Source organism: Cryptomeria japonica, chromosome 4 (genome assembly GCF_030272615.1).
Source record: "Cryptomeria japonica chromosome 4, Sugi_1.0, whole genome shotgun sequence".
In the NCBI taxonomy this organism is placed as follows: Eukaryota; Viridiplantae; Streptophyta; class Pinopsida; order Cupressales; family Cupressaceae; genus Cryptomeria; species Cryptomeria japonica.
In genome coordinates this window covers 154825285-154850301 of record NC_081408.1, presented here as the reverse complement: position 1 = coordinate 154850301, position 25017 = coordinate 154825285, and the positions used below count along the sequence as shown (strand labels likewise).

Below are 25017 nucleotides of genomic sequence, written 5' to 3'. Positions count from 1 at the left end.
AACTTGTAAACAAAATGGCTCAAACCCGATCGCGATCAAGGCAACGAGAAATAGAAATTGAGGAAGAAGAGGACAACCTCAATTAATTTCAAGAAGCACTTGGAGGAAATGTGAATGACGAAAACCCAAGTACTCCCACTCCTTCAACAATCGAAAGGGTTTAGCATAACCCTCATTTTAACAAATTGTTTGATGAAATACTCAGGAGCAATGCGGATGCTCACTTCTTAAAACTCACTCAAGAAGGAGCCAAACTCCCCTCTGACTTTGATCTTGCCCAATTAAGACAAGCATTAGAAAGACAAAGTCGCCATGAGGAGGAAAGAGGTAGAAATCACGCCAGATATAACATTCCCCGAGGTAACCCACCACCTCCTCCTCCAAATGAAATGGAGATGTTGCGGCAACAAGTCAAGAATCTCGCCCAACAACTTCATAGTGGTGTTAAGACCAATCAATTCTCACTCAATGACATCTGTCCCTATCCGTTTGATAGGAATCTTTATATGCCACCCTTTCCATGAGGATTCGAAACACCCAAATTTGAAAAATATAGAGGAAAGGGGGATCCCCGTGATCATGTCCGAGAATTTCATTCCGCTTGTCTTGAGGTGGCTTATGAGGACACATACCTAATGCATCTTTTTCCCCAAAGCTTGGGAGGAACAACCACATCATGGTTTTCTCGACTACCAGGTGGCATTAGAACATTTGAGGAACTCATCCAGAAGTTCCTATCTCATTACTCTTATAATATTGAACGCGACATCACCATGGCTGATCTATGCAATACCAAACAAAAACTAGGTGAACTATTCTCAGTATTCCTACAACGATGGCGCCAAATGTCTAGCAGACGTTCTCTTCAGTTACCTGAATGAGAACTAGTGGAAATCTTCATTTCCAACTTAAACGAAGAAATGGAATTTCACCTGGATGTCAAAGACACAGACTCCTTTAACGATATGATCACAAAAGGTATAAAATGTGAAAGGGCACTCATCAAGAAAGGACTCATCAAAATCTTTAACGAACCAAAAGATGGTCCTCGCCCGCGCTTCAATAGTGATAAACCAAACTTCTGAAACAAGAATAAGAATATCGTCAACGATGGGGTTGTGGATGCTCGAACTATCCAAAATGCACAACCTGTGCTTCGGTTTGTAGGACAAAATCCTCCACCTCAAAATAACACAAATGTTCCTCCTAATCAAGGTCGCATCACATCTCAGGATGAACCAAGACCTCGTCCACAAAAACAAAAATGTACATACACTCCCTTAGGGGAACCCATTGAAACAGTGTTGCGACAACTCCTTTCTCAGAATTTGGTCACTCTACCTAAACTATCAAACTATGAGCCTCAAGTCAAACCGGCATGGTGGAGAGATACTGAACACTATGAATTCCATCAAGGACGAGGACACAAGACAAGTAATTGTCACCGATTGAAAGATCTCATTCAAGATCTTATTGATCGAGGAGAAATTGAGATTGAAGGCCATGACCCAAAAACAACAAATAATGATCATCTGATGTTCAAGAATCCACTTCCATCACAAGATCAAAGGGGTCCTTCCACTTCCCAGTGAGGCAGTGATACCACTGATTATACGCAGGCTGCGTATAACTACACTGTAAATCATCTGTATGATGCCAGTGAAAAAATTGCAACTATAACCTTCAAAAATCCCACCTCAAATTGCAATGTTGTTACACGTCGTGGCAAGGTCACCATCAAGGCAGCTCCACAAGGCACCACCTCCATCCCAAAGCAATATAATCTTGTGGAACAATTAGACAAAACCCTTGCGCTTATATCCATTTTAGAGCTTTTGCGCCTATCACCCTCTCATAAAACTATCTTGGATCAAGCACTCCAAGAGGCATCAGTCCCTACAAACCTAAATACGGACCAGTTTCAAGCCATGGTTGGAAATCTAAAGTCATCACCTTGTCTCACTTTTTCCGAAAGTGACAACTCTTCCTTCCAACAACCTCATAACGCTTCACTACACATTGAAGGCTTTATCAACCAACACAGGATCAAGCGAGTCTTGATAGATAATGGAGCAGGCCTAAACATTTTTACACTACAGTTGGTCATAGCATTGGGATATGCAATAGAATCAGTGGATCCTTGCAAGAAGATCACCATCAAGGCCTATGATGATGCAGAGCGTTCATCCAAAGGAGCTGTGGTACTACCAATCCGAGTGGACCCTGTGGTAAAGCACATCATCTGTCAAGTTCTGGACCTTCCTCTGCCATATAATCTATTATTAGGAAGACCTTGGATACATGCCATGCAAGCCGTTCCATCTACCTACCATCAATGTATCAAGTTCCCACATAATGGTGTAGAGATCACAATCCTGGGCGATGCAAATCCTTTCGCATTTTGCCATAATATCAGCCATCAACCAGAGATTACTGTCCCTAATAATAGAGAAGCCATTTCCTCTACATCATATATAAGTCCCACTTCTCTTGCCAGTTCGAACACCCCTATACCCAAGCAAGAAAAACTTAAAATGAAAGTTTTAGAGGAAGGTCCTGGAGAATACAACTTGAGTCAGCTCTTTTGTGTGGGACAAATGCCCACTTCTCCTAGAACACATGGTAAACCACAGCAGTTACTCCATCAACCACTAATCACGCCTGCATGTGCCTTGACGCCTTTCGTCCTTGGAAAGAGTCAAGAGGAAGAGACACAAGATGAGGACCTAGCAGACTGGATCTATAAAGATCCCATCACCACTGACAAACCGCAAGTTACACTTCCTACAAAACAATATGGCAAAGGCCTCCTCATTATGCAAAGAATGGGATATGATGGTCAGAGTGCTTTAGGATACTACAAACAAGGACGACACGAACCTCTGCTACCAGAATTCAAGCCTAAAGGTAATACAGGCCTAGGTTTTGAAAAAGAGATCCTTCCTAAACTCAGATTCAAAGGAAAACCCAGCAAACCATTTTGCCCACCTACTGCAAAGAGGACACCTTTCATAATCAAAGCACCATCAAGCACTATCCCCACTACCCCATCGAGGCTCACAACCCCACCGCAACCATCACCAATGCCAAACATCCCACCAAACGAACTAGTAATCTCATTAGCAACACCATTTGTAGCAACAACTATATCAGAACCCGCAGCAACATCTATAGCACCAGCCATTCCAATAGAAGCCACCAAGTCAACACTGCCGATACTTCCAGTGACAAAACCTTTAATCCCCATCACAGTTCCTGCAGCACCAATTACTACAAAAATACATAAACCAATCACACCTGCCGTGTTTAACCCCAAAGACATCCCAGTATGGTATAGTAATCGGATGCTGGAAAGTGATTCAGAGACCGACTCACATGAGTGGAAATTTGATTCTGTACAGCTTAACACTTCAGATTAGGAAGACACATCACCACCTCCACCACGCAAAGACATCCTTGTTTATGGAGAAGCACAGATAAAGACCACTTGGGTACCTAAGCTGGAAACATCTTCCACAGACCCTACGTCTCATCCTATGCCTGATTCTGACAGGGAGAGTACCATCAATGACCTTCACCACACTGTCTTAACCCTCATTGATACCTCTAACAAACTTAACCTAATTGATGACGTAATGCCCATTATCCACCCTGAACTCATCGAATGGACCCAATCAAATCCCCCATGCCTTGACCTCTTCCAAAACGATGAGGCCATCATTGACTTTTTGGAATTAAGGGATAATCTACCAAGCGGGGATCACAAAGCCGGATTCGCCATTGAACTTAATAGCGCAACATACTTCGGGGCGGATGCCAAACCCTTCAGCTGCAAAAATCTAACATTAAAACATGGATCTTCTAGTGAAAACCACACTGTGGCACTGTTTGATCCAACAAAAGTAAAAAGAAAGAGCGTATCCAACGGTGAAAACCTCTCTGAGGCGCCTGAGGATGAAGGGTTTGACATTCTCCCTGCCAATGCACAACAGGAACGATCAATGATCCTCATTGAGGAGACGAAAGAATACAATGTGGGGACTCCTGAAAATCCTCATATTATACATCTGGCATCTCTTCTCACTCCTGAGGAACAGCCTAAATTTATAGAGTTCTTCCAGAAGCGTCAGATCAACTTTGCATGGTCATATGCAGACATGCCTGGGCTTGATCCTGATTTAGTTATGCATCATCTCATAGTAGCAAAAGGAGCCAAACCTGTCAAGCAAAAGCTTCGTAAGATGCATCCTCAGATTGTCGTGCTAGTAAAAATAGAACTCAAGAAACTCTTGAATGTTGGTTTTATTCGACCAATTGATTATGCAGAATGGATCTCCAACATTGTGCCAGTTGGAAAACCAAAAGGGGGCATCTGTATTTGTACTGACTTCAGAGATCTGAATAAGGCATGTCCTAAGGATGACTTTCCCCTACCAAATATTGACATCATAGTAGATCTGACAGCAGGACATGCCATGCTTTCACTCATGGATGGCTTTTCAGGATACAATCAAATAAAGATCGCACCAGAGGACCAACATAAGACAGCCTTCACATGTCCATGGGGCACATACTGCTGGAATGTAATGCCTTTTGGTCTAAAGAATGCAGGAGCGACTTATCAAAGAGCAATGACCACCATCTTCCATGACATGATGCATACTATGATGGAAGATTATGTTGATGACTTACTTGCAAAATCACTCACCAGAGACAGGCATCTCCACATCTTAGATAAAATCTTTGATAGACTGGAACAATACCATGTTTGACTCAACCCAAAGAAATGTGTCTTCGGAGTGACCTCCGGGAAGCTTCTAGGATACATTGTCTCAAGCAAAGGCATTGAGATCGATCCAGCAAAGGTTAAGGCAATCATGGACATGCCACCTCCAAAGAATATTAGTTAGCTAAGGACATTACAAGGGCGGCTTCAATCCATCCGAAGATTCATTGCACAATTGGCTGATAAGTGTCACCCATTTACACATCTGTTACACAAGAACATCCGCTTTCAGTGGGATGACAAATGCCAACAAGCATTTCAGGTGCTTAAAAACTATCTCATGAATCCACCATTGCTGATGCCACCAGATTCAAGTAGACCGTTGTTACTTTATATCTCAGCAACAAGTACAGCATTGGGTGTATTATTGGCACAACATAATGCAGAAGGCAAAGAGGGTGTTGTATACTACATCTCTCGCACATTGGTTGGCTATGAACTCAATTACACACCTATTGAGCGAGCTTGCCTAGCAGTGATCTTAGTAGCCACTAAATTGCGGTACTATTTGTTGACGCACAAGGTACAACTCATCGCAAAGATTGATCCACTCAAGTACTTACTCAGCAAAGCAACATTGACAGGTCACTTAGCCAAATGGGTAATGATTCTAAGTGAATTTGACATTGAGTATATAGACCGTAAAGCTATCAAAGGTCAAGTCATTGCAGATTAGTTGGCTGATGCACCTCTCATAGGTGATCATCCTCTCATTTCCAATTTTCTAGATGAAGAGATATTCATGATCACAGAGGTACAACCATGGAAACTATATTTTGATGGTTCATACACTAGGCACGGCTCGGGGGCAGGCATTCTGTTTATCACACCTCAGGGTGATAGCATCCCGAAGTCTTACAGGCTCACATTTCCATGCACAAACAACATAGTAGAGTATGAGGCTTTGATCACAGGACTCAGGCTAGCCATACAATGGAAATTAAAAGAACTACAAGTATATGGCGACTCACAACTGGTCATTCAACAAGCAACTGATGAATATCAGACCAAGGATGATAAACTCATGCCATATAAGCAAATGGTGGACACTCTAAAGACATCATTTACTACTATCACTTTTGAGCAGATACCAAGAGATCAGAATTGAGCTGCTGACGCCATGGCTACCATTGCATCTCTACTAGATCTTCCACAGAATTCAACACGCTACGAGTTCTTGGTAGAACAGCTTTGGATCCCCGCTTATGACATCCCTGAATCTGAAATGATATGTTGCCTTGTCGGTTCTGAATCCCCATGGTATGGTGAGTTCTACACCTATCTCCACGATCACACCCTTCCTCCCAACCAATCAAATAACCAACGAAAAACCTTCATTCGCCAAACTGCTCGATATACCATTATTGCCGAAACCCTATACCGACGCGGTCTTGATGGTACTCTCCTTCGATGTTTGGAACAAGGTGAGATAACAAAGGCTTTGGAAGAGGTACATGAAGGAATCTGCGGGACTCACTCAAGTGATCCATCATTAGCCAAGAAACTCCTACGCAATGGATACTATTGGCCATCTATGGAAAAGGATTCCTACTACTTTGTCAGAAAATGCAAGAAATGTCAGGTTCATGGCGACCTAATACATGCACTAGCTTAAGAACTATAACCAATCACAACACCATGGCCCTTTTGTCAATGGGGCCTTGACCTTGTGGGTAAGATTCATCCATCTTCATCTAATGGCCATAAATTCATTATTACCGCCACCGAATATTTCACAAAGTGGATCGAAGCTGTTCCACTTACCCAAGTCACCGGCAAGCAGATCGCCTCATTTATCCTCAACTACATAATCTGCAGGTATGGTGTACCCATGTCCATCATCACAAATAACGGTCTTCCTTTCAAAAATCAGGATGTCCGTGAACTTTGTGAGAAATTTCATATCCAACACCGCTTTTCCACTCCCTATTACCCACAAGGCAATGGTCAGGCCGAAGCATCCAATAAAAACATATTGAGGATCCTAAAGAAGACAGTCAATGATGCTGGCTGTGATTGGCATGTTCAACTGAATCCAGCATTATGGGCATATCGGACTAGCATTCAGACTCCTACAGGTGCAACTCCTTATTCATTGGTCTATGGTGCAGAAGCTATCTTACCTATTGAGGTCGAGATACCATCCTTACGGGTTTCCTTGCACAATCTCATTGATGATGAAGCATACAGAGTATCCCGTCTTCAGGACTTGGAGTTACTTGATGAAAAGCGACAAGCTGCATACAACCATCTCAAAGCCTATCAGCAACGCATGAGCAGAAGCTACAATCATCGAGCTAGATCTCGTACATTTGAGGTAGGTGATCTTGTTCTTCAAGAGAATCCTCGCAACCAACCAAACAGAGAACATCAAGGCAAGTTTGAATCAAACTGGCTGGGCCCATATGTTGTCACTGCTGTGTTCGGGTCCGGGGCATATCAGTTGGCTACATTAGAAGGAGAACCGCTTGCAGATCCAATCAATAGCATGCACCTAAAATGGTTTTATACTTAAGGTGTACAGAGCCTCAAGCTCCCCTACATACCAGAAAATATCAAAAACATTCAGAAAAATGTCCTGAAGAAAATACAAAAACATTCAAAAAAAGTAAAGAAAAATCATGCATCCAAATGGTGAACAACCACTCCGGTGGCACCTTGGGTAAGTGCGATGGTGAAAACCTGGCAAATAGGTGCCACTCGTAAAGGCTATGGCTCCATTGTCTTTCAGACTTATTGTGATCACATCTACTTCATACATACATCCATCCATCCATCAACCATGGCTTGTTATTCCTCTGCGATTATGATAGTACTCCATACATCTTGCATCCCGCTTTTTCATAGTCATGTCTACAACTGGGGGCAATGCTTTTAACCTATTGATGGAAGTGGATTCTACATTGTCTTATGGTTCATTAAGTTCTTCATTCAAACAATCATCAAAAATCGAAAAACATTCAAAAATATCTTGCAAAAATACCAAAAACATTCAAAACAATTCAAAATCCAAAAACATCGACAAAACCATTGAAAAATCACACAAAAACATGGCAACACCTTGTACATACCCATCCATGCAAATACCAAAATAAACATTGACAAACTACTCACACAATGACCATTTATCAATCAAACCACACAATCAACATCAACAATCCAAACTGTCTTTAAATAAGGATGCATCCTTCCTTACGAAAACAAAGACAAGATGACATTTTCTTTGACAAGAAAATTATGTTAAGCTATCAAATACTTGGTTGAATTGTGAGTACAATCCTTTGTTTATCTATATCGGGATCTTTCAGCATTGTGTTGTATCGTTTGCACATTATTTCCAATGAAGTTCTGGGGCATGTACTAATGGTGTCTATGTGGGAAGTTCACCAAGCTACATGATCATAGGCAAAAATGCAGTCATAGCTCACTACGGCTTGCTGACTACAGCTTATATCTCGACCATATGGACATGAACCATTACCAAGGATCCTTATTCTTTATTCTTTATGTATATATACTGTTTGGTTTTAGGTACAATGCTCATCCTTTGGTTCCTCTTCCTCCAAATTGGATAAAGGTTTTATTTCTTAGTACGGTATACACTTGTCTCAGGATCTGATCAGCCTAAGATCAAGGAGGACGATCCAAGTCATGCATGAAAGGAGATAATCCTTGTCTGTTCCGCAAGCAATACTCTGGTCGACTTGACCCTTATATCAAGTTGTTTGTATTAACTTGCTATATTAAACTTCATGAAAGAAATACTCAGGTCATCTTGAATCATTATGTCAAGATGCTTGTATTATCTTCCAACATTTTAAAGCTCAATGATGAAAATAGAGCACTATGGATCGTCATTTCATCTCATCTATTTATATCTTGCATTCCGTTGCATATCACCCATCCATTCATTCATTCATATGTAGGATTTACATGCAAAAGTGACCAATAAAGCTGGTCTTGGATACAATCATGACCGAGTACTCTGATACATCATCAAAGCATCACGCAAAGTCTTACGAACCTTCCATTCCTCATGATCATATCATCCTCACATTTAGTTGCATCTTGCATTAAACATTTTTAGTTGCATCTTGCATTAAACATTTTTAGTTGCATCTTGCATTAAACATTTTTTAGTTGCATCTTGCATTAAACATTTAAGTTGCATCTTACATTAAAACATTCATGTCATTTTTCAACTATAGCTCATCTTCTTGACATTTAGTTTTCATCAAAAATCATTTCCATCATTACATTGATCATAAATAATTAGATCCATTCATGGGATTAAATTGTCTTTGATTGAGTTAAGCCATTTACTATGCATTCCTTTAGTGTCAGTTATCCATTTTATTATCCTTTATCATTTTTGCATCCTTTCATTAGTGAAAAAGTGCATTCATTTAGTATCTTATTTAGGCACATTTTAGGATCCATTACATTTCATTATCCATTTTTAAATTGCATTAAGGTGCAGTTATTAAAATCACCAGTTCTAGTATCATCATATCATCATTTTTTACTTAAACATATTTAAAAACATTTAGAATCATAAAATCCATTTGTTTCCAAAAAACAATGGTTCATATTATCTATCCATTATACAAATGCATTCATTTAAACACATTATCATATAAACATTTGTACTTTACATTTGTTTATCCGTATGCATTCATTTAAACACATTCTCATATAAACATGTGCACTTTACATTTTGTTTATCCATATTGCATTCATCTAAACACATTTAGATGCATATCCATACATAACATCATTCATTCAACCATTGCATTAACATTATCTCATCATTACATCGCAATAGGAAACACCAAAATCCTGTTCATACATCAAAGCATAAGCATATATCATCATGGCATTACATACATAAAGCATTACATCACAAATCAAATACATCATATACATACAAACCTGCATTCATATGTCAGTATACAACATCATAAATCATCATCAAAACATGCATATAGGAAACATCTCATCAAATGCATACATACACACATATCCATCTAAGCAATAAATCATCATCATGCATAAACATCCATACATAATCAAATGCATATCATCACAACTATGGGATCTCCTCATATATATCATCTCATATATCAGAGTACAATGAAGTCTACAAAATCGGCTACCAAGAGCCATCCAAGATACAGTCCATAAATAGGCAATGATACAATACATATATGCAAAAAAGCTCTCTCAAATGCCGCTCTGGCCAGATGCTGTACCACCACCACCTCTACCTACTCCACCACTGGTACCTGCACCACCTGATCCATCTCTCCGTGGAGGCCTCATCGAACCCCCACTCCCTCCTACATCTCCTGATCTCTCCTGCCGTAGAGGACCCATCACACCCCCACTGCTCTGCATCCTCTATGATCGCTCGGATCTGGCCTGCCACATCTGTGAATAGTTGAGAGCTCGCTAGCTAACCGGTACCACCTGCTCATATAACCCCCGCCAGTACTCTATCTCCGCCTGAGCTCGCCGCATCTCCCTCATCACCTCCCCTGAAGGCCCCTGTGCTCCAATCCGCACTTTCTCCTGCAGCTCCGCCAATCTCTCCACCGCAGTATCTCTCTCCCGTAGCACTACCCTCAGCTTTGACTCACATGCAAATAGCTGCACATCCCTAGCTACTACCTCCTCCTCTAATCTCTCTATCCGGGTCTGCAAATAACCTATCATATGATCCCGCAGATCCCCAGTAGCTCCCTCTCCCGTGTCCATGGCTACCGCACCTGTATCACCCCCTCCAGTAGGTCCCTCCCCTGCACCACCCTCCCCTGCACCTGTATCCATCGGGATCTCTCTCTCCATCCCCCTCCCACTCAGCTGCACTCCTCCCTACATCAAAGGTCCATGTGATATCTTAAGAGGTAGTCCACCTCTCCCTCTCCGCTACCTCAGCATCCCCAACCCACCTCCTCCGCCACCTCCACCTCCTCTGCCACCTCCACCTCCTCCGCCTCCTTCGCCACCTCCCTCTCCTCCTCCTCCTCCACCTTGACCTCCTGCTCTCCATCCTCGTCCCCGTCCTCTCTCATCCTCAAAAGATGGGATTGGCTCTGTTGGGTCTAATATCCATCGGATCGGGTGTGCCGCTCGGTACTGTGTATACTCCGCTGTCACCCCTGCATCAACGACCCTCAGTCGTAGGTCCCATGGCCTCGCCTGCAGTGTCCAAAACTCTACCAGTGCTTGATCATATGGTAGCACTGGACCCCATGCATACCACTCCCGAATCACCCATGCATACTCCCCTGACCCGCTAGGCAGTCCCTGCTGCCGTCCGAACTGCCTCATCACTCATCCCGGCACCTGTCTCTCCACATGATATGAGGTCCTCCCAATGAGGAATCGGGTCATAAACACATACGACAGTGCCTCCACATCATCATCCCATGGCTCACACTCCAAGTATGGCCGCCATATCACTGCATCTAAATCATCCAATGCCCGCCGCCACCACTCTAACCTCCCCAAGTGGGGCTGACTCATCATACCACTATACATAAACATGTATGGCTAGTCCATGGCTCGGAATCTGAGACTCACTGGTTGAGTCACTGGTAGGTGCTCCCATGCCCACACATGTAGCAGCGTCATGCCCACTGCAAGAGAACCCCTCCCTCGATACACTACCTCGTGTAGCTCCTGATACATGTGCGCCAGCATGCACGGTCCCCATGCAAATTGGGTCCCCTCGGTCATCATCATCTCTATCACCTATCCCCATCCCACCGCTAATCCATGTGACCGCTTGTCTGGACACAGAAGTCCTCCCACAATCCCTGACAAAACTACTGGAAGGGGCTCATATAGTGCCGCTATATCCTCCCATGCGATCAAGCCATCGTCAATATATACATCCTCGTCAAAAATCCTCTGACATGAAATGGTCCCCCAGGATCTATCGTATGTAACCAGCTCCCCCCGAATCGGAATCCGAAGGATACGCCACACGTCCTCCAAAGTCATAGTCATCTCTCCCTGGGCTAAATGAAACGTGCACGTCTCACTGTGCCACCGCTCTGCCAATGCTGTAATCACGACGTGATTCATCCAAATCACGGGCATGTGCATCACCTCGTAGAGGCCAGTAGCTGCAATACAGTCTATCTCTGCCTGCGTTAATCGGTCCCACAACCCCTGTGTCGCAGGATGGCGCTCGCATAACTGCAACATGCGCAGATCCTCCTGCACATAGACATTCATCAAATCACCATCAATTGTTTTGTTTCAAACTTTCTTAAGTTTAAACCTAGACTATCATCAGATACTTTGATCAAGTATCTTCGGGTCTCAACAGGTAAGTAATCATGGCCACCTAGACTTCAACAGGCATTTATCCTAACAAATGACCTAAGTCTCATCGGACTGCTATGGTTCAAAACAACTCCCACTTCACCTCGCCATCCATCAATCATTGGCATCAGGAGATTTGTTTTGTCCACCACTGGGGCATCTCTTTATCCTAAGCAAAAGCACTATTTTATCTACAAAAGCGCTAGTTTTCCACAATAGCGCTCAAAAAGCCACACAAAAGTGCTACAACAACAAAAGCGCTAAACCAGCTATACAATAGCGCTATTTAACATCAATAGCGCTCAATTAACCCTACAATAGTGCTACTTGGTCAAACGCGCTAAAAATTGCATACAATAGCGCTAATGAATGGCAAAAGCGCTCAAACAAGAGCACAATAGCGCTATTTCGGCACAATAGCGCTAGTTTATGGAGCAAAAGCGCCAAAACCAGAGTTTCAGCACTCTTGCTCCAACTTGACTTGGACTCAGCTAAAAACCTATCAAAAATGCCTGAACAGTAAGTTTTCGAATTTGCGTACTGCTGGTCCGTAGTCGTCTGGCCACTAGAATCGTCAAACTCACTCGAATCTATGCTCGGTGATCGGAATTAGCATAGTCGCTCCTCCTTGCTCTTCCAAATGTCACTGTCAGAGCTCTCGTTTTCAACTGGTCGCGGTCACAACTGATCCTATTTTCACCCCTTTCACCCCATTTATACCCCCCGCCGTCACCGTAACTTCGCCCCGCTCATCGCCGTGGTCCCCGTGAACTTCCCGAGCCCCCCATCTCTCCATGTTTCCCCCGTTTTCTTCTATTTTTCACCCGTATACCTAACTTCTTCTCCTCTACAACCCTGCCAATTTTCATTCTTTTTCGCGAGATCGCCCGATTTTTCAAAATTTTCGGCCCATCTCTCGAGGGGGCATACCACCCATTAAATTTATATTTTATGAGGCATTTCTTCACACCTATTTTTCTTTCTTTGAAACGATGCGATAAACTGCACCGTTTCAAAGAGGGGCAAATGTAGTCACACAAATCTGTCCAGCTTAATTAAATAAATATTTGCTATTTATTTGATTAAAAATCCACTAGCCATCAGCTAATTAAATTAATATTTAATTAATTCATCTCCAAACATTCTTCTATTAATTAAATAAATTATTCAATTTATTTTAATTAATTCATTAAAATCAAATTCCAATCAATTAAATAAATAAAATCAATTTATTTAATTAAATCCCCTTTTCCTCTTTTAAATAAATTAAATAAAATATTTATTTAAATCATTATCCCCACCCCACTTGCATTTTCCTACAAATGCAACTTGCACACATTTATTGAAATAAATGAATTTTATTTTTAATAAAATCCTATTTTCCCTCACCCACCAAATCCACTTGCAAAAATCTGATCCCCTTCTAGATTCTTTTAAACCCTTCTAATTAGCCTAAACCATCTTCTAAACTTTGTCACATTCCTAAGCCAAATGGAGTCACTTCTCAAAGCCTAAAAGTCTTTGATAACTATTAAAGGCTTTCAACCTTCAACCACCAAAATCCTTAAAGTCTTTGAAAACCATTGAAGGCTTCCAACCTTCAACCACTTAATCCCCAAAGTCTCCAATAACCATTAATGGTTAATTCAACCCTCCCACATGGTTAAAACATTTTTTTTGAGTCAACCTCTACCCAACCCAAAGGTCTCATCAAGCCTTTAATGCTTTGACCATGATTATCTCTTAATCATTTGCACAAAGGTTTATCCTTGGATTAACTCTTAATCCAGTGGATAATCTTAATTTAGGCTTGACCCTTAGCCTTTAGATAACCGTGAGGTCTTCTCAGGCCTTTAATGCCTCCAACCTCTTCTTTCAACCCAACCCTATGTTGACATTTGTCACCATTTCATTGGTGTCAATTGAGCACATGGATCCCCAACTTTCAAGCTTGACCCTTGATTAAACCTTTCAATCCTGGCCATCCATTGCTCCATTTTTCCTATAAATAGAGCCCATTCCTTCATAATCCAGATCCTGAAAACTTGTATGCATCTAAGCTATAGACATTTTAGAGAGCATTTTAGCATAATTATCTAATATCTTTTTTTTTTTGATAAAATCAATCATTTTAGCATAATATTAGTTTTTCATTTCATATTTGGAGCTATACTACAAATCTCAATCCTCCATAAGCATCCATAGTGCAAAAAGCTGCTGAGAGCTACACTATTTTGGAACTTGGAGAGGAGAGGAACAAGGGAGAAGGAACTAGGAGTATGTTAGGAGGTATTTGGAGATGCCTCATCATGTTTGCTTTGATAGTTAAATATGCTTGCATGCTTGTAGTCTCTCTTTTGATATGCCTTTTTAGATTAGTTTTCGATTGATTAACACTAATGTTTTGTGTTTTGTGTTCTTTGATCATTGACTAACCTTGTGCCATTTAGGAAGGCATCACCTACAGTAGCACAACATGCAACAAGGCCTGAATATGGTCACCGAAAAACCTAAACAATGGGGAAGAAGGAAGAGGGTTGTCCAAAAAATCTCTCAGATAGATCACTGAAGAGAGAACCTAGTCTGAGCTTGAAAAAATTTCACACACCCCTCTGAAAGGAAGAAGGATAGGGAAAGGCCAAAATAAGACAACCACAAAACCTTCAAAACTGCCCAAAGAATAGGTGAAACCCTATATCAATAGAAGATACAACCGCAATAAGCTCCACCTAGATCCCAAATCTCCCCTTCACTCCACAATGCCAAGAAGGATAAGGGAGGAGGACAACAGTCAACCCCTTTGGACAATGAAGCAAAGACAAAAACTGGACCATGCTCGGAAAGGATCAAAGGTGCGAACACAGACTCCACAACGCATCATCCAATGCAAGTAGGGAAAATAGGGGCAAAATAAAGACCACAACGGCACCCACCAAAGATAGATCGATGATAGAGGAAATCCCACCATCAACCCGAATAGAAACTCCCCCACACACACCAACAAGGTTGGAAGCGGAGCCCTAAAGGAAGACCCAAGATTCTTGGCCACCAATGACCAAGAAAAGCTTATTTTTTGTAAGGGGATTCAAAAATTTTACCAAACAAAGATCAATCTTTATAAGGAAATCCAAAAATCCAACTTAATGAGTGTTGTAGTAACACCAACATAAGCAACAAGGAGGATGCATATATGTGCCCCCTTAAGATGTCAACATAGTCCTATGTTGATATCTTAAGTTAGAAAGAGAACACATCAAGGATAAACACCTTCACCACCAAGGTGATATCCTTTGAGAAAAAATGAGGGCATTCCAAGCAAGGAAGAAAGATCCTTTTAGAGGCTTCATTTCTTGAAGCAAGGAAGATATAATTGTAAAATATATATCTTAAAAATTTAAAGGGATAAGTTTGAGGTATGCATGACTATCAAAGATAGAGGAGGAAATATTTTATCTCCAAGAGGAGATATCTAAAACAGATGGAAACTTCAACAATAAGAGAAAGGAGACTAAGAATACACACCTTACCAATTCCTAGGAAAGGGGATTCCTAGTGAAGGATTTTACACTGTCTATACTAAGGAGAGATCATTCATAAGATACATACACTTTCAAGCAAGGGGGAGGTCCTAATTATCCTAATCAATGATAAAAACCTCCAAGCAAGGATAAAATCCTTATACAGAAAAAATAATTCTATACAAGAATGGAAATGTAGTCATTAAAGATGCAACTCAACAAAAGAAAAGTGAATCCTTTAGAAAGATTTAAAACTATTCTTTCCCCCAATGTAGAGACAAGAATAAATAAATTATTATTCTCCTACGCAAGTATGAAATTACACATAAAATTATACCACCATGAACAAAAATATGTCTTGAATAGGTAAGAAACTAATGTCATATAGCAAGGAGCAACATAATGGGTGATATATGTTAATAAGAAGGAATAAAATGATGGAAAAACTCATGGACACCTTGTATCTGAATGATACTAGTTATAATAAGTTGTTAAATTTTAGTCTCCAACTCAAGGAATTCACTAGTGGAATTCCTTGAGTTGATTGTGTGGAGTTCATTCTTATATATGAATTCCATTTAATGATATTTTAGTCTCCAATTAAAATCCTTGTTTTGGAGTTCATTCTTAAGGCTTGAAACATTATCAAATAAGTTATTCTTATCTTATGCTCATAAATGCAAGGTGTGACAATGAGGGGATAATTTTTATTTTCAATCTTTAAAGAAGGAAATTTATCATATGAGAATGTAATATATTTTAGTCTAGTACAAGGAGGGGAAACTACCTTCTATACTTGATGTATTGCCGAAAATTGCATACCCCTTTGTAATTTCACATATATTTTTCGAAACCACTTTGGTGTCCATTACCCTAGCACCTGAGTAGGCTCACTTCAGTCCTTGCATCAACCTTTTCCCTCTCAAGATGCTTAGGATCCCCCTTTCTAGTATCTCCCTCATGGCGCCAGTCTTGTTAGTCATGTGTCTCCCTTGTCTCTTTCTATTTTTTAGCGTGATTAATTAGGACACTAGTGCACTGTGTGGATGTCTGTGCACTACACATTATTCTTATGAAACCTCAATATTCAAATATTGGATTTGAGCGTACCTTTACACTTATCACCAACACATGTCAGTGGAAATGACCCTGAATCTTTCAAATGGTTCACCATCCCTCTCTTTCCCTCCTCTTCTCTCTTTGTAAACCAATCTTTTTTCTCTAGCTCTCTCTCTTAGACTCTCTTACACTCTCTTGGTCTCTCTCTAGCTCTCTAGCATTACCTCTTTGATTATCTTCGTTCTTACAGCTTGTTCATATTCTCATGCACTTTCTACAACATATTTCATTTGTTACAATTCTCTAAATCTCTCACAAGAATTTATTTGCATCTAAATGGGATTTTGTTACGCCTATTTGGTAATATCTATCTATTTATCCTATCTTTGAGAATTTTGGGATTCATCACATCCATTATCCATAAAATCGTTTATCATTTATCATTTATCTTATCTTTCATTTATTTTATTTATCTATTTCTCAATATGGATGTCTATGGAGGTGGAGACACCAAAACAAGGATTTGACTAGGGCAAGCTCCCAAGCAGCCCCAAACATTTTTCCTTTTTGGCTTGTGTGCAGGTTGCATTAGAGAAGATTTATCTGGCTAGAGGCTTCATAGCAGGAACCTATTTTTCATCTATTTTCTTCCCTTTTCTCTAATTTCACTTTATTTCGTAGTTGTCTAGAATTTTATATTATCATACTTAATTCATTTATTTGTAATACTGTTGGTCCCTTCTATGTATGGTTCTCTATTTTTTTCCATATAGGATGTTAGCACGTCACACTGGAGTCCAAGTTCTACATGTTTGTCTTGATCATAGAGAGATACCAAAACTATCTAGAAGGCCCGTTTGTCTTGTATTAGCTTAGTTCTATATCTCATATACCTTGGCTCACCCTTAGTACTATTTTAAGTGAGGTAGTAGCAGATAGTTTTTTCTATACCTTTGATCCCCCTCCTAATACATCTTTTGTTTTAGAGGATATTTTGTTACAAGAGGATGAAATCATTGAATCCTTTCTTAATGTTACTCTACCATCTCTTCATTTTAGTGCACTCTCTTCTAGAGATGATGCAGTAGTGAATGATGACTCCTAACTCATATTTAATTTTCTAAAGGGCGATGTTCAACAAATTCCTTCATATAAATATTCTACATATAATAATGAGTTTGTGAATGTCATTTATGTCTTTTTCTCCCCTAAATGGCCTAAGAGACCAATCATTCATGTGACTGTAGCTAGTCCTTCTCCAAAGAAGGTAAAATCTATTCATGGTGTTCCTTTTGAAAATGACTCACCAGATCTTTTTATGAGATATACATAGTCTAAGGCTCCTTCTTATTGAATGGTAGCTCATACTTATAATACTTGAAGAAATAAGAAACATCTTGATCATCTATACTATTTCCTCCACCAAGTCTTCCTCAAGCACCTCCGCCTATAGCTAAGCAACCTAGTAATTATGATCTTATTGAGAAGCTTCATGTTACTCCTCTAAAGATCTCACTATGGAATTTTATTTGTACTTCTTTGGTTTATCAAGGTATTCTATAGGAAGCTTTGTAAAATATCTTATTTCCTTGTTCTGATAGGATGATAGATGCAAATGCATTGATGGATCATATTCACGCGAACTCACTGAATATTACATTCTATGCCCATGAACTTCTACCTCTGAAAGTGAGGAACTTAGCTGATCCATTAGTGATAATCGTTCATGTTAACGACTTTGGAATTAGATGAACTCTTATTGATACAGGTTCCACACTTAATTTATGTAGTGTGGATTTATTAGTTAAGATTAAGGTTGATCCGAATTCCCTAGCAGCATCTTCTTTATTTATTTATGGTTCGATAACAGTGAAAAAGTATTTTGGGAATGGTTATCTTGCCTTTGAAGGTTGGGCCTATCACTATTGTGACTCTAGTACATGTAATGGCAGGTCCTATATCTTATAATCTGCTCTTGGGTAGACCATGGCTTCATGCTTTAGGAGCTATTTTGTCTACGTACCATGGTTCAGTGAAGTTCGTGGCAAATAATTAAGTGGTTACGATCAAGGTTGATCTTGATGTTGTGCACCTATGTCAAGTAGCAACACTGGTTAAGATTTTAGTTATGCCTTCATTTAAAAATTACGTTCCAACATTACCCTCCACAGTGACAACTTTTGCCTCCGTCGTGTCCCCTAAAAAGGAAAGTTGGAAGGGTGAAGAAGTCCCAAACAAGGAATCACTTGAGAAACAAGATTCTCCCATAGTAGATCTTCCTAAGGCAAATCTCTTGAAAACACAAATATCTAAGTTTACTCCTAATAAGACATCTTTTGTTGAACTCTTCTTTCATCTAAAGAGAATGCATGTTTAGGTGATGATTGGGGTTCCCTAGATTTGACTGATTCTCATTTTTGTGAATACAAGGTCGACCCTGTCCACCTTAAACATGCAAAAACATCTTTCACACCCACTACCAAAGATTATTATTCTTCTGCATTACAGGATCATGTGAATACTATTAACTATACCACTAATGGTGATTCTCCCTCTATTGAAGAGATGAAATCACGTTATGATCTAGGATTTAATATCGCCTCTAAGTATGGATATAATGTAAATAGTCTTTGGTGCGTAGGTCAAGGTGTTGAGGTTCCTTTGGAGCCAAAATCATGTTTGTTTACGAAGGGTTTAGGTTACAAGACCGACCCATCTTCATCTCTTCCTACATCACCTATTATATTTTCATCTCCTTCTTGTGAGTGGTCAAGATCTTCTCCACAAGAGAAGGGATTACTTCCTTCTCCTCATTCTTTGTCTAAGAAATAATTTTTCTTGTTGTGGCTTCTCAAAGATCACTTGATTACTTTTCCTCCTCTAACACATAATAAGTTTACTAAATGATTATTTTTGTGCATACCATCAAGTGCTTGGCCATTCCACTAGTGAATGTAAGGCCTTGAATGACAAGATTTAAAAACTTCATCAATTGAGTGTCATTGATCTTTCGTATTCTTCTTTGCATAGAAAGTGACATAGAGGTATATCTATATATATCTCTCTTTCATATTTCAACATGTTGTTCATTCTTATCATGTCTCTCCTTCATCTGTAATGTTGAATATCTATCTCTCACCTACTATGGTATCTTTCCATCTACTTCTCACCCTCTCTGGCTCTTAGAAAAATCTATCTTAATAGTAGTGGTTTTCCTCAATGAGGTTGGTTCTACCTACCATCTATCTTTTTATCCTTATCAGTAGTGGTCTTCCTTTTGAGTGAGGTCGATGCTACTTATCTTTTGGTAGTGGCCTTCCTTCAAAGAAAGGTTGGTGCTACTTATCTTTTGGTAGTGGCCTTCCTTCAGAGAAAGGTTGGTGCTACTTATCTTTCATTAGTGGTCTTCTATCTAAGCAAGGTTGGTGGTACTTATCTTGATCATTTGGCATAACACAACTTTCTAGATCAACCTTTTTTATCATCATTTGTATGAACGCTAGTGATAGATCAAGCTAGTGTTTGGGTCATGTACTATCTATTTGACATTCATTTTATTCTTTGACTTTTGGGTGCACTCTTCCTTAAAGTAATCAATCCTTGCATTCTTCTCTTTGTTTTATAATCTCTATTTGTTGTTCCTTGTTATTTTGGAAATGATGCATGGTACTACGATAACCTTTTACATCGAGGTCTCTTTTACTTTACTGACTCAAGATCATACTTTCTTTGTTCTATGCTTTGGTGTGTGTGATATCTATTTCTTTATTATGTTCTAACCCTTTTTTCTTGGGATTTTCTTTTTCTCTAACCTCGTTATCTTGTGCAGGTTCGTCTATCTAATGCATTTATTTTGTAGGTCTTCAGCTTGGGGGCATACTTCCTTGTCTTGGAGATTTATCTTCTTCCTCTATATTATCCTTTTGGTATCATGATATTATTTATTTTTAATCACTTTTTCTTTAGCATGTATATTCATGTTCATTTATAAGCCAGCTAAAGTGGGGGCAAAATGTAGTGTCAAATATTGCATACCTCTTTGAAATTTGACTTACATTTTTCATAACCACTTTGGCATCTATTCTCCTAGCACCTGAATAGGCTCACTTTAGCACTTGCATCATCCCTTTCCCTCTTAGGATTCTCGAGACACCCCTTTCTAGTAGCTCCCTTGTCGCATCAATCTTGTTAGCCATATGTCTCCCTTGTCTCCTTTTGTTTTTTTAGCATGATTCATTTGGACACTAGCATGTCGCACAAACGTCTGTGCACCAAGCATTCATCTTGTAAAATATCAACATTCAAATGTTGGTTAAAAGAATGTATTTCCACTTGTCACCAACACATGTCCATAGAAATAGCCCCTAATCTTTCAAATGGCTCGCCAACCATATTTTTCCCTCCTCTTCTCTATTTTTAAACCAATTTTTTTTCTCTAGCTCTCTCTCTTAGACTCTCTTACACTCTCCTGGTCTCTGTAGATGGCTCTCTAGCACTATCTCACTAATTCTCTTGGCTCTTACAACTTTCTCTTATTCTCATGCACTTGCTACAACAGTCTTTCATTTTTTAAAGCACTCTAAAGCTCTCACAGTAATTTTTTTGCATCTAAATTGACTTTTGTCAAGCCTATATGGCAATATCTATCTATTTATCCTATCTTTGAGTATCTTGGGATTCATCACATCCGTTATCCATTAAATAGTTTATCATTTATCATTTACCTTATCTTACATTTATTTTATTTATCTATCAACCTATATGTCTGTCTATGGAGGTGGAAACATCAAAATAGGGATTTGACTGAGGCAAGTCCCCAAGCAGCCCCAAACATTTTTCCTTTCTAGCTTTTGTGCAGGTTGCATTAGAGAACATTTATCTGGCTGGAGGCTTCATAGCGTGGACCTATTGTTTGTCTATTTTCTTCCCTTTTCTCTTATTTCACTTTATTTCCTAGTTGTTTGTATTTTTATATTATTGTACTTCTTTCATTTATCTGTACGACCACCAATTCCTTCTCTGCATGATTCTATGTTTCCGTTTGTATAGGACGTTAGCACGTCACGCTATAGTGCTAGTTTCACGTGTTCATCCTAGTCATAAAGAGCTACCAATGCTATCTAGAAGGTTTGTCTATCTTGTATTAGCCTAGTTCTATATCTTGTATCTTGTGCCTCACCCTTAGCATCAATTTTGAAAGGCTAAAATTTTTATTGCTTAGTTGAGAAGATTGGTTTTTAATGTTTGAAAACAAGTCTTACTAGATTATAAATAAATATTGTTGTTAATGAATATTAGTTTAAGATTAGAAATTACTATAAATTTATTACCATCAATTTTGAATGGTTAAAATTTTTACCCATAATTGAATTGAAATTAAAAATTAATTACAAAAATTATATAATTTGTTGATTGAGTTAAAATGTCACTATATATTTTAGAAGCTTTGTCAATGGACAAAAAAAATAGAAGGTGAAAACCTAAAACCATGAGATTTTTCCTATTAACAATTTTGTTAACATTCATGTGTTTTAAATAAACCAATCACTTTATAAATATAATTATCACCATTAAAATAAATATGTCAAACAACAATAATCATTTCTATAAATATGTTGCTATATTTTTCTATGTTCATACATTTTATTAATTATGTATTTTTGTTAACATACCTAAATCATTATGTCCTTTCATTTCTAAGGTTTTCACAGTTTGGATGGTAGAGCCCACAATAGTAGAATAATAGTTTAGAAAAATATTATATCAAATGCATTCATTGAATTTGTATAGTACACATTGTTGTTCTCTTTGTAATAGTTTTTCCCTTTTCTTTTGTTCTTTTTGAATTTATGTCTTTGTCTTTTTTGTTTGATGTGTTTTTTTCACTAATCTTGTCATGTTAATTTGACTTTTACATTATATGAATTAATAAAAAAAGATAAAAGATGTTTTTTAAAATTATTAAATAAAAAATAAATACAAACTAAAATTCTGCTTTATTTTTTTTAATTTTATATATTGATTGATTAAATTTAAAAAAAAAATATTAAATTGAATGAACTAATAATTCAAAACCTGGTTACAAAAATAGATAACACTTTCAAATGAGACAGATAGAACAATAATAAAAGCTTGCACCAAAATAAGAAGCAATACAGGAAGCCTGCTATGGCAGAACTTATAAATCGAAACCTAGTTACAGAAATAGATAATACTTTCAAACTAAACGGACAGAACAATAATAAAAAAGCTTACACCAAAACAAGAAGCAACACAGGAAGCGTATCGCTTAACCCATTCAAACATAAACCAACCCTATTCTGAAAGAAGGGAAGGCATACTAATCTAAGACTACACTAGATATGTTTGTAGTGCAGATTTTATGCTATAATACAAATTAAAATCAAGGCTCCTGACACTCGTAAAGCAAGCAAAAGATGCTACTAATACAAGTAAAAATCAAGGCGCCTGACAATTGTAAAACAAGCAAAAGACTTGTACAGTCGTTAATAAGAGAAGGGAGATTCCTCCGAGAAGAGAGGGGACTAACCATGGCTTAGAATAGTGGACCCTTCAAAATTGAGACCACAGAACCCTCCACCATTTCCTACGGTAGGCATTTATTTTTGTGCAAGCTGTGTCAATCTGGTCATACTTAGGTATGCCGGTGGCCGGAATGGTAACGGAATTCCACATCCGAGCCACGTCATCGTCGCTACCTAGTTTGTTGACGATGATGCCTTCCGTTCTCAACCGAGCCACGTCTAAGCTGGTGCTAATAAGGTCGTTCATGAACACAACGTACCTCGTTATTACTTTCTCTGTATCTTCCCAGTGTGTCTCCATCACCAAAAGGTTTCTGACTATCACCTCCGACCTGTCGTCTACTGTGAACTTAGGCAGGTAAAGCGTCGAACTTTTGCTTTTGAACTCTATGCGGCTGATTCCTTTGCTCTTCAATGCCTTCAAATTCACTCCTATTTTGTCCAGCTCCCCTACAGTTGGAACGTGACGCTCATTCTTCTCTGCTTTACCCCACATAAAGCAGATGACTAACCATAGAAGCCATAGGATGATAACTGGAAGCAAAATAAGAAACAAAAATACATAGAACATAATCAGTAGCCCATTGATTATGAGATTATCATATGGGTCTGATTGCACATCCTCTTGATTGTGATGGTTTCCATCTTCTTGGATTGCTTTAGAATCATGAGAACCTGATTCCTCATCCTCCCGATTGTGTTCGGTTTCATCATATTGGCTTGATGTAGAAATTGATTGACCTGCTCTGTTGTCGACCATATATTCCCCAAGCAACTGCAAGATATGAATCTTTTTACTGTATGTCGGGCTTCGAGATCTCTGCTTTACTTCAACTGGAGATAAATTTTTCAGTACAGGCTCAAACCAGTTACCTTCTATTGGCCACCCCAGTGACACCATGATTTCTTCTAAAACCCAGAGTGGTAACTGATTCTCCAACTTGAACATATCTTTTACTATGTCATTCAACAAAGGGTGGTGATTTTCTCTGTTAAGAATATGTTGCCACATCAGGTTGTCTTTTCTATCATCTTCAAGAGGTTCTCTACAGGTTAGGTTCTTCTACAGAAAACCTGTAGAGAACTTCTATGACGAAGCAAGCATCTCGTACCAGCAGCCATGAAATGACCTCATTGTTGTTAATCAAGCTTCTGTCTAGTATTGCATAACTTTTCACAATCCTTTCCTGCATCGTTTGCTCCTTAAACTTCGCCACCACCGAGAATAAGCCTTTGGTCAAGAGCCCATTAAATTTGCGCACAACTTCTGCCTTGATTTCCTCTCCGTATTTATATCCAAGAGCTTTCGCTCTGAAATGTTGAGGACCGAAGCAGAACTCTTTAGGATGGTAGAATAACTTTGTCTCGTCCTTCTTCAAACACAACGGAACTGGATAAATCACCTCCTTCCCCTGGAATATGGATTCACGCCCTAAACTGTCGCGGACTTCCTTTAGCCATGAATTCAACAATCTCCCATCGTTTGATGTTTTTCTCTCCAACAATGGAACTTCCATCTTTGTGTAGTATCTTCAACGCACTTCTGGCTCTCTGTTTCACTTGCGCAGTTTGTTTAGATATAGGCACCACCGCATTATTTAGACAGAGATGACTCTCAGTATTACAGGGTACCACATACCTTCAGAATCATTTAGTGCGGAGGTACCATCCGACGCAAAACACTCGAAGATGCTTTCTGGTTAGAATTGCATTTTCATGAACTAAGATTGCTGCATTTGATATTGATCAATTTTATAGAGGCTAGTTCACCTTG

At 39.2% G+C, this 25017-nt stretch overlaps 1 protein-coding gene across 1 annotated transcript; it reads right to left on the bottom strand.

Annotated features, from left to right (window-relative positions):
* Window positions 1–23271: 23271 nt before the first annotated feature.
* Window positions 23272–24760, bottom strand: LOC131040821 (putative UPF0481 protein At3g02645). The gene is made up of 2 exons (XM_057973777.2): window positions 24318–24760; window positions 23272–24232 (listed from the first exon to the last, which is right to left on the bottom strand). The coding sequence occupies exons 1-2, from the start codon at window positions 24758–24760 to the stop codon at window positions 23272–23274; spliced, it is 1404 nt and encodes a 467-aa protein (XP_057829760.2).
* Between the last annotated feature and the right edge of the window lie 257 nt (window positions 24761–25017).

What these genes read in the sequence shown, in the direction of transcription:
- LOC131040821 (XM_057973777.2), bottom strand. Translation starts at nt 24,760, where the DNA reads ATGGAAGTTCCATTGTTGGAGAGAAAAACATCAAACGATGGGAGATTG. An exon ending in GTCATAGAAGTTCTCTACAG is followed by an intron (nt 24,233 to 24,317) that starts GTTTTCTGTAGA and finishes TATTCTTAACAG; the next exon opens with AGAAAATCACCACCCTTTGT.